At 30.6% G+C, this 11,441-nt stretch overlaps 1 protein-coding gene across 1 annotated transcript; it reads left to right on the top strand.

The window, feature by feature from the left end:
* Positions 1-468: 468 nt before the first annotated feature.
* Positions 469-3,553, top strand: LOC146873126 (uncharacterized). The gene is made up of 2 exons (XM_085655719.1): positions 469-608; positions 1,966-3,553. Exon 2 carries the CDS (start codon positions 1,978-1,980, stop codon positions 3,457-3,459), a length of 1,482 nt encoding a protein of 493 aa, XP_085511845.1. The 5' UTR covers positions 469-608; positions 1,966-1,977; the 3' UTR covers positions 3,460-3,553.
* Positions 3,554-11,441: the final 7,888 nt, after the last annotated feature.

Below are 11,441 nucleotides of genomic sequence, written 5' to 3'. Positions count from 1 at the left end.
CTTGGATTCTTTGTTTTCGTAAACCATTATAAAATTGTATAATCAATGGCGGTGAACGTCATTTGTAAAACAATAATTGTATCGAAATATCGAGGATAATTTGAAAATTAGTTGGAATAAAAAAAATGTAATTATTTGTACGTAACATATAGAAGCATTTATTAAAGATATTTAAAAGAGAAATAAAATTGGAACTGAATTGCTTTTTATATGTTTTATATATTTGAACATATGCATATTTAAATATATTGTTTATATTAGATGTTTACACATATTTTAGGTAAATTTTGTTATGATAAACTAATAAATAAGATTTAAAAAAATAAGTGTGATTTATTCAGCAAATTTATGTGCATGGTAATAAGAATACGTTACATATGATCCTTTGCTGACATATACATAATAAAGCTTGATAAGATATTGAAGAAAGATTCCTTTATACGTCAAAATATATATAGTCACTTTAGCGTTCTATGTCGGTTTCAAACGTTGATATTCGTGTCAAGTTGAAAGATCTATCGACAGAAGAAGTTGAATTTTACCTAACATTTAAAGTCATTCAACATCATCAAAATCATTTGTGCAATTTGTTTATCAGAATTATATAGGTAAATATATCTAAGAAATTTATAATTAAAAAAATTTAATTGATAATGTGGATAATTATAAAAATATATTAATTGTTCGAAGATCATACTAATCGTAACATCATTGAACTTGTCTTACAATTATTTAATATTTCCAGTAGATAAGGACGTACCTATAAAAGTCACAGAAATATGCATATACTATGTCAAATTAAATTACCTTTTTTTTATATCTAATAAATAACTTTTCATATATAATAAATAAATATTTTTATATATAATAACTTTTATATATAATAATTAAAATTTGTAATAGGCACGAAGAAATTAATGTACTACATTAAGCGTGCTTAAAGCTTTGCAAATTAATTTTTTATGATATAAAAGTGAAAAAATCGAATATTTTTAGAAGATACGATTATACTCATTTATCAAGTCAGGTTTATTTTCTGTGTATCTTGTAACTAGAATTTGTTCAATTTTAAAGCGATATATATTTAACCGAAGATTTTTAAAATTGCGATAAAATGAATTTTACGATAAAAGGCGATATATATAATAGCGATTTTATAAAATTTTAAATAAGCGTAACTTAAACGAGCGTTATATTAATACGAGTGGTGAATGTATATAAGAGAATCAGATTTGCAAAATGTGAATGAATATACATTTTTTAAAAGTTTTATGTATAAAAGAATCTATTTTGTTTAATTCTTCATATAAATGAAATGACAAGGTTGAAATGTTTTAAGATATTCAATAAGAGAATAAACAGCCTAAGTTAGTATATATTTATGAATATTTCTGAATTAATTACTTTTGATCTTTTGAATAACCGATTAGAAGATATCTTATCAGAAGATATCTATGCAGCTCATAACAAGATCCGAAAAATAGGCTCAATTCATAAATTTCCAATGTAATTCCTTTAACATTAAAGGAATTTATCCAATAACAAATTTATATTTTTTCAATCTTTGTCGTTAAGTAAATTTCTATCGATAATAGAAAAACATTTAATATACAATCACTTAATTCATACGATAGCTGAAATATTGAGAAATTTATCGATAAATACAATCATATAGTTGATCCTTCGATCACAGAACAGTGAATTATTGAAAAGCAATTTATAGATTACTAATATATGAATTAATTTATATTTCTCCGAGTTTATTTGATTATGTCTTTACGTCTCTTGAGTTAAATTGATTTATGAAATGAGATAAATAAGAAAACAAATTACCGTTCATACGAATTATCTTTTCAATTGATTTCTAATAACACTTGAACGTTATTACATATTTTCCTTGTATTTAATTCCGATTCGACAAAAATGCAGCAATGTGACTGATTAGAAATTGCTATTTATTCACAGATTATATTCATAATGTGGCAATCAAGTATGTTTATTATCCATGTGGCTATTATTAGCATGGGGTTCATTCACGGTGTATTTGCTACGACGATATCGTTTTGCCCAGAAAAATTCGAAGAAGATCTCAGCCTCCACTTTGAAGAACCGATGGATAAGTGCGATAATTCAAAATATGACATCGTAAAATTAAATAACATTGAGTTGAAAATATTGAACAAAAACTTTATTGAAAGCGTTATCGTGCAATCTATTAATCTTGAGAATAATGCTATCATTGATATTCATCCGGATGCTTTCAAAGGTGTTCCAAATTTGCACTGTCTCAATATGCAACAGAATTATCGATTGAATATATTGGACAACTTCCTAAAATATTTTAAACACTCTTCGTTAACAAAATTAAATTTAGCTAAAACAATGTCAAAAAGCTATTCATTCAATCAGTATTCAACAATTTCACCCGATAAAATTACAGAAATATCACCTGAAAATGCCCTTCCTCATGTTACGCATTTGGATATTAGCGGAAATAATATAGAATTTTTACCTGCGTATCTTACATCTTCATTTCCTCGTTTGACGCATCTCTACTTATCCAATAATAAGCTGACCTCCGATTACGTTTATCATATACCTGCGACGACGCAATATTTGTATTTGGAAGGAAACACAGTCTCTATTAATTTGCTAAAACTTCCAAAAAATATTTCTGGCCTATTTTTAAGTGAGAATCAATTAGAACTGCATGACCAATCTTCAGCATATCCTAATTATGATTATGATTATTCAATGCGTTTAAGCTCCTTAAGCGTGCAACCTTCCTATTATGACAGTAATGACGATATAAAAAAGGATATGGAACTTTTATCAAATCTTGTAATATTGTCAGTTCGTAAATGCAAAAATATTAATTTATTAATTTTGAATCTTGACAAATGTAAAAATCTTGTTGATCTGGATATGTCATCAAACAATATTAAATCTATTCATGAAGCGTACTTTAAAACGTTGAAATCTTTACAACGTTTTTCTTTAGATCATAATACTCTTTCATCCTTATCTTTTTTGATCCATTTGTCTTCTCTCAAAAGTTTATCTATAGCATATAATAATTTAACCAATATCACGTCGGATTATTTCGTAAATCTTCGAAATTTGAAAACACTAAATTTGCGTGGAAATCGTATTTCGATAATTTCGAAAAATGCTTTCTTGAGTTTGAATATGTTAGAAAAACTTGATCTTGCGGAAAATAATCTCACTATACTTCCATCTCTATGGTTAAATAACTCGACAGTATTGCGCTATCTTAATCTAAAATCGAATCTGTTTACTAATCTCGATAGCATGTATGGTTTTTCTAATCTTAATCATTTACTTTTGGGAGACAATTGTATTAAACAAATCGAAATGGCGAACTTGAAGGAGTTTCCATCAACTATTGTTATTTATATGTCATCGATAAATGATTCTTGTTTAAAATGTAAAACGTAATTTACTTGTTTACGTGTATAGCGTAAATTAAATACGAATTAATATCTTCAATATAATTAACTATTAGAAATCGCTTAATGTAACATTTATCGTTAACATTTATATTATTGTGTACTCAATAAAATATTATAAATAGAGAATAATTTAGTATCCCATTATTTTCGTAATTATATTGTTATTAATTTCGTTATTGATTCGATCGTTCGATAGAAAAAATATCGATTGTTAGATTTGTTTAATCATTAATTTTACTTGTAGGAAGATTATAGAAAATGTGGAATAGACTCTGATATTGTATATTACATGTATACATAGAAAGCATGGAAAATTATATTTTATTCGCCGGTAACTACAGTATTCTACATTACCTGCTGAAGGTAAACGTTACGAATTATTCGCATAGAGTAACATATGTCTCATGCTCAATGTTTTATCATTCTATCGGTAATATCTAGATAAAGTAAATACTTTTTAAAATTTTCATTACTAATAGATCAGTCGACTGTCGGTAAGTTGTACATTTACTTGATAAATCATTCGATTTAATTAATTTAATTTAATTAATCCTATCACAATAATATCAGTCTTTTGGAATATTGCATTTGTCGTTATTTAACAAAAATTCATATACCGTTTCAAACTTTTTTTTAAATTCAGCATAGACCATTAAAAGTAAGATGTAATAAATAAGAGATATAGTCAACGTAGATACGGATGCGCGTCGAATATAGACATTTATAATGATACGATTCTATTTTCCTTTTTTCTCGTTTTCCCGTCTGATGCGACCTAAATTTTGGAGGCTTTGAAAATCGTCGTTAGAGCGAAAAATCTTCGCATGGTGTCAACCGTGCTTGTTGACACGGTTGAGATGTAATTACGTGGTAAATGAAAATGCAGATATTTGACTAGGCGGACAATATGAATTTTATTTTGTGTGCGTAGGGTGAATTACATTCTACACGCACGCGTATGCGTATATAAATAGAAAAAAATAGATAGATAGATAGATAAAGATAGATAGATAGATAGATAGATAGATAGATAGAAAGATAGAGAGAAAGGGAGAGAGAAAGAGAGAGAGAAAAGAAAAAAGATAAAGGCACAACATTTTCGAAACTTTTCCCGAAAGCGTTAGTTTGTAATACTATGTGTAGTGCGTTTGTTAAATAACGTTGGTGGGGTTGTAGGTTACCAGTGGAGCGGTGGGTTAAAAGAAAGGGGTTGTGAACGGTGCTTGGTATTAAGGATGAAGGGAGATTATAGTACGTAAAAACATTTGTTTGCGCTCATCGTTTATTGTCTCGTTCGTTTCTTTTTATGTATAGTGTAATCATACTTCTCTCGTGTTTGCTTTCGTGTCCTTGTGCCTCATTTGATGGAACGGTACTATTACGTCGAAAAATAAACATTATTTTCATTTACGTTTGTCAAAGACATTACGTAGTTTTATTCTTATTTAACGGAGAATCAACAATGCCATGGATTTTACGAAATCATTCGCATTATTTGTAATCAACGTTATTTTTAACTCTATCTTTCATCTCTCTCTTTCTCTCTTTCTCTCTGTCTCTCTGTTATTCTATTATATATCTATTATATAATGATTTATATGCCATAATATTATTTTCATTTGTAGATTTTTTAATTAGTTGGTTATATGTCGTATCATTATTTATTTTTGAAAATAGTTACATATTAGTAATCTATAGAATCATTGATATGTTGTTTCTATTTTCTTTTCTTTCTTTTCATTCATTTCTCTTTCTCTCTCTCTCTCTCTCTCTCTCTCTCTCTCTCTCTCTCTCCTCTTCTTTTTTTTCTTTCTCTCTTATTTTTTTTTCCTTAGTATTTCCTGAAGATATTTTGCCTCTTTCGTGTAACGAAAGACGAGTACGAGACGAACTTGGAATACTAAATTATGGTTTTATTCTTCTCGCATATGTATCTTCTTATCGTCAGCATTCATATTGTAGCATCTGTGTACTTTCTTCGATATTCTAATATATTGTATAAAGTATAACATCTAAGAAAGCCTTGAAAGCTATCATAGAAACTAAAAGAAGAAAAACAAATACAACTTTCCATTTATTTAAAAATACTTATTGTTGATAGAATGTATAAATTTATTTGGGATAAAATTTCCCTAGTGATAGTTTTCGGAACATTAAGTATGGTATTCAGTCTTTGCTTATTCTCCCTCTTTTTCTCTCTCTCTCTCTCTCTCTTTCTCTCTCTCTCTCTCTCTCTCTCTCTTTCTCTCTCTCTCTCTCTCTCTTTCTCTCTCTCTCTCTCTCTCTCTCTTACTTTCTTATCTGTTGATGTCCTTATAATCAGTAATGCCATTTGGAAATTGATATTTTTATACACTGTCTCTTACAAGTTTATCATTGTATTGTTTTTAAATATAATGTAATTATTTCGCCTTGTTAACAATTTTGAAATAATGATTTTTCAATTATCTCTATTGGTAGAATATAGTGATTACATTATATTTCGTTGATAATCCAGATTAGGAAATAACATATATCATTAGAAGAAAATTTCAATTTTCAAGTTCCTGTATATATGTAACTTTTTTTGATTCGCTTATAGAAACGTATTGTATACCAAAAGTAACTCAAAAAATTCTTTTATCGATATTTAACATTGTTGATATCGTTAATTTTCAATGAAGTATCGAGAGTTGCATGCATTTAAGATGCAATGGGTTAGTACGCTGTAGTGACATAAAATCCAATAATATTATATAATAGATCGACATATAGCTAAATAGATTTTATTATATATCGAGAAAATCAGATGTTTTATCGGATATTTTAATCGGTAAAGGAGAGAAGCGAAAATAGGAAGTAGTAGACGAAGAAGTAAAAAAGAAAATAAAGATCATCACGATGGGCCGATTTGAGTGACAGATTTGTTCATTATCTTGACGCGTTTGCGTTGTGTTAACGTGTGCGTCTGTGTTACGTTTTCAAAGACAGGTGCAAACGTGGCAAACAGTTCCGGCATTTTATACGGTCCCTTCCGGTATGCCGGCTTGAAAAGCGACAGAAAATTGCATACCTCGTTTCACGATGGTGGACAGACACGGCGAACTATTCGCAGTGGTATAGCAGAGCTATTCTCTCTCCAACCCCTTCAGTCCCTTCGTCCCACTCTCACAATCCATCCTCCACCCTCTAACCACCCCCTAACGGTTGCCCGGAGTTACGTTTCATTCATCATTCTAGGGCAGCGCACAGTTTGCGGATTCTGCATTCGTTTCCGGTCCCACCCAGTGGCACTTCATTCTTACGGGTTTGTGCTAGATACTGAAAGAGAAAGAAAGAAAGAGAGAGAGAGAAAGAGAGAAAAAGAGAGAGAGAGACAGAGAGAGAGAGAGAGAGAGCGAGAACGAGGAGGGGAGAGGGCAATTCAACTCAGATAGTAGGACATAGCATTAGAAACGTACATTCATGTTCTCTCACCTTTTACCTCTTCGAATTCTTCTGTCTTCTCACTTTTCCCATTCTCTTCATCCTTCATTATTCAACTTTGTCAAGTAGATCATCGGACACGATTATTTCGAGTTAGTTAATTAATAATACTATATACTTATTTATATATTTATGTACATATGTATGTATATGTATTACATTGAACGTTATAATATATGTTTATCATATACTTTGTAATTACTTCGTAATTTGTTAGATTATATAATATATTTATGATATTTAGCATATACATAAGATAATTTATCTCTATGACTAATTGGTTGAAACAAGAGTCTCATGTTTTCTTTTTAATTTAATGCATCGTATTTTTTCTTATCGAAGCTATGAGTTACAATTGATTTTACTCGATCACGTCGGTAGAACGTTTAACAGGTTGCTAAAATGAAATCGTTAATTCTCAGAAACGCTTCGTCGTTTTACGAGCAACCATTTCTCAGTAGCGATACTATTTCGAAGCAATCATTCGTTACGGATTATGCGTCATCGTTAGACAGGCGAGATTATGTATAAAAGATGTTGAATAAATTGCGCAATAAAGAAGGAAAAGAACGTGAAAGTGTAAAACGTGTAAAAATATTGTAAGAAAAGGAACGTTAAGAATTATTGGCGAGGCTTGGTCCTGTTATTTTTCAACGTTGACGAATTGCCCAAAGTATTGGATTACATTGTCGGCCATCTCTCTCTTTTTTCTCTACTTTTAACACCAACATAAGGAGAGCCCTGTGCGCGAGTGAATCAGTTGAACGCAAACTGCTTTTCTACGGAATTTAAAGGTATTTCTGGTCGTTGTCTCGGGGGAAAATTAAATGTCGATTGGAAATTCGTCGGTGTGCATCGACGATCGAGCGATCGAGAGACGGAGATAGAGAGAGAGAGACGAAGAGACAGAGAAAGAGAGAGAGAGAGAGAGAGAGAGAGAGAGAGAGAGAGAGAGAGAAGGATAGGTGATTGAATGGCTCGGCTTGTTCTCGTTCACCATCTTGAATTACAGGTGTCTGGAAGCGGCAGGTCCATTCTATCATTGCGATGAAGTACTCCACCGGTGTGGGACTCTTCTCTTGTCCCCTTCTCGATTCAACCCCCATCACCACAACTACTACCTAAACTACTCCCTTCTCTTTTTCTCTCTCTCTCTCTCTCTCTCTCTCTCTCTCTCTCTCTTTCTCTTTCTCTCTCGAATTCAACTTATCGTCGTGCACTTAATTAATCACACGGTATCACCGAGTCCTGTGCAAAATCCTGTCGCGGTTTCCGCCCTTTTTATACTCGCCATAGGACACCAGGAATGAGATCGCATGCGACACCAGTGTTAAATTCCCACGTGAACCCGCTCGAAGTGTATTTACGTTATACCACCCTCTAGTGTTACACACTTTTTTCCTTTCCTTTCCTCACCGATCGCAATAAATTATTTCTATCGTAGCCTCTGTCTAATGTCTCGTAGCAGCCTGTGCGTGTCTCCTGCCTTGTACTCTTTTTCTTTATTTTCTTTCTTTTTTTTTTCGCTTACCTTTCCTTTTTTTTCTTTTTTTTTTCTTTTTTTATCTTTCTTCCCTCTCCCCTCCCCATCCCCGTCCCTTATCGTTCCTCGATACAACGACCGAGGATTTTTTTACCTCCTTTCGTCCTTCTAACTCGTGCATTTTTTTTTTTTTCTTCAAAAGAGGTAAAGAATAAACTTCGAGAGTTCCTTTGAGTTACGAGGAGAACATTATAATATCTCTTTTCCGAGTGATTAACAATCGAATAAAATAGAACGCATTAATGATAGGTGCATGGTGTTACGAAGGTTTATGTTATTTCACGTATATTTTCTCAATCGCGTGTCAATCAATCTTTGGAAATTCAATGTATGCTCGTACACGTGTACTTAAATACATACCTATATATATATATATACATATATATATATATATATATATATATATATGCACATATATACATACGTATATAGATATAGAATAACGTGACATTTATTTATTTTTAAGTTTGCGACGAACGATACGTTTGAACGAAATTGTGAAATTTATATATAAATAATTCAGATGATAGTTCAGCTAATAGAGAGAAAGTTTAGTAACATTTAGTAATATATCACTATGTAATATATCATAGGGTCAAGAAACAAAGGTAAATTCCATTCGTTTGACATTAAGTTTGATGTCACGTTTGATCTATACGTTTTACAAATTCTACATCTTTATCTGTCATTCCATTAATATTTAATGTCGAAAAAAAAAATGGAACGGAAGTGCGTAGTGACGAGTTCTTGCAAGAGATTATCTTAAACTCGACCTGTCTAATTTCGGAATTTAAGGGAGGAATCCCCTCGCCACTCTCTCCCCACCCTGCTAGTGTATATTAATATTCCATGGTTATTCATATGTAGTCATGTACATACGTACATATGTATATATGTATATATATATATGTGTGTGTTTGTGTGTGTATGTATATGTATGTATGTATGTATAAGAGCTCGATCGCGATTTTGACCTGTTTTTAGCTCTCTACGCGTCGTACCTTATGGTTATTCAGTAGACGAGCCGGTCGTTACTTTAGTATATGGGATCACGATCCGCCGAGAGTGCTCGCATGATATCTACGAGTACATATGTAATACATACATATGTTAGTATATCTGTATAATATTTGATACTTTTACTTTATTTTTTTATTTTGACTACGAGAAACGCGCTCGATTTACCTTTCAATTGGTATTTCATTCTCTCTCTCTCTCTCTCTTTCTCTCTCTCTCTCTCTCGCTCTCTCTCGCTCTCTCTCTCTTTCTCTTTATCTCTTTTTCTTTTAATATTTGACTGTTGTAGAAAATTATTTTCTAAATAGTAAAATTTCTAGATGAAATTGGTGAAATTGTTTCGATTAAATGTCTATTTGTAAAATTATCGGCCAATTAAATTCTTCTTATTTTATACCGCGTCGTTATTTTGGAATAGAATAAACACGCAATCAAGTGAACAAACAATGAGTAAATATATATATATATATATATATATATATATATATACATATTATAATTGCTCGAATATAATTCTGTTCCATTTTGTTAATGATTCATTTAATAGAATTCCCAATTAATTGAATAATCGAATATTTTTCGTTATTTTGATTAAAGAAATAAATATAAAAATGAAAATATAAAAGAAGACAGATCTTATTATTACAAATTTTTAAATAATCCACGATGTTCGTTTATTATTTTGCGAAGAGAAAAACATTTGATCTTTATTTTGTTTTGTTCGTTTTAAACGAAAAGTTTCGGATTTCGTTTTAATTATGCCAACTTCAATTGAAAAGAGAAAGGAAGGAAATTGAAAAAATACATATATTGGTTTTCGAATAGGTATGATTTTCTTTTTCCTTTTCCTTTCTTTTTTTCTTTTTTTCTTTTCTTTTTTTTTTTTTTTATTTGCAGTAAACAAAAATTATTGGAGTTTTTTTTTCGGATGTACCATCGACGAGACTGACTCTTAACGAAAATAAAAGTTATTTTACTATCACCTTTTATATCCCCATTGTATACGTATATATATATATATATATATATATATATATATATATATATATACAATGTATATACGTATTAATCTATATGTGTATGAGCACACGCGCATGTGTATGTATTTATGTATGTGGTGTGTCGCACATTAGTGTAGAATATCAGTGCGTCAAGCTGCAGGAAGTCGCTGTTACTAGATTTAACACTACCAAATTGCATCCGGTGTCCGGATACAAATATCTCTTTTCTGCATATAAATACTACACTTGAGGATCAACGACGTTTTGCCGTGCACGTGGCACAACAAAAATTCTTCCTCCTCCTTAATCTTCATTCATCTTTTCTCCTTTTGCATTTTCAAAGAGGTAGAAGCGTTTCGAAACGAGATAACAAATATAGAAGGTGTGATGCCGAGAGTGAAGGGTCGTTAACTTTTCAACAATTTTCCATGGCTTCCATTAGATATTTCAATTTTCATTTTTGGTATTACACGAAACTTGATATTTTCTTTTTAAATGTTTCTTTTCTCCTCTGTTTTTTTCCTTTCTCTATTTTTTTTCTCCCTTTTCATTTTCCTTTCTTTTTTTCCCTCGGTTTTCTTTTTGTTTTTTTTTTTTTTCGTTTTTTTTTTTTTCACTCGTGCTCGTTAAACCTTTACGACACCTGCGTATTATGCATTATAATAACACTTGGATGTAATGCACTCGTATATCTATACTTTTTTTCATTCATATTTTATATTTTCGCTACAAAATTAATAGTTACTTTCTATCCACGGGTTAATGTTTACTAAGTATAAGTTATGGTATAATATAGTGTAGATAATAGTTAGTTATACTGGCATAATATATTATATAGTTTTTCTAGTATATATTAGATATAAGGTGTAGTATAAATATATTATTCTAAATTATACTGTTATGTATTAACATTTTTTTTCTTCTTTTCTTTTCTTCTTCTTT

The sequence above is a fragment of the Vespa mandarinia genome, chromosome 3, assembly GCF_050613455.1.
Source record: "Vespa mandarinia isolate Hongniang chromosome 3, ASM5061345v1, whole genome shotgun sequence".
In the NCBI taxonomy this organism is placed as follows: domain Eukaryota; kingdom Metazoa; phylum Arthropoda; class Insecta; order Hymenoptera; family Vespidae; genus Vespa; species Vespa mandarinia.
The sequence above is the reverse complement of the archived record's forward strand: the minus strand, read 5'-3'. Positions and strand labels throughout refer to the sequence as shown.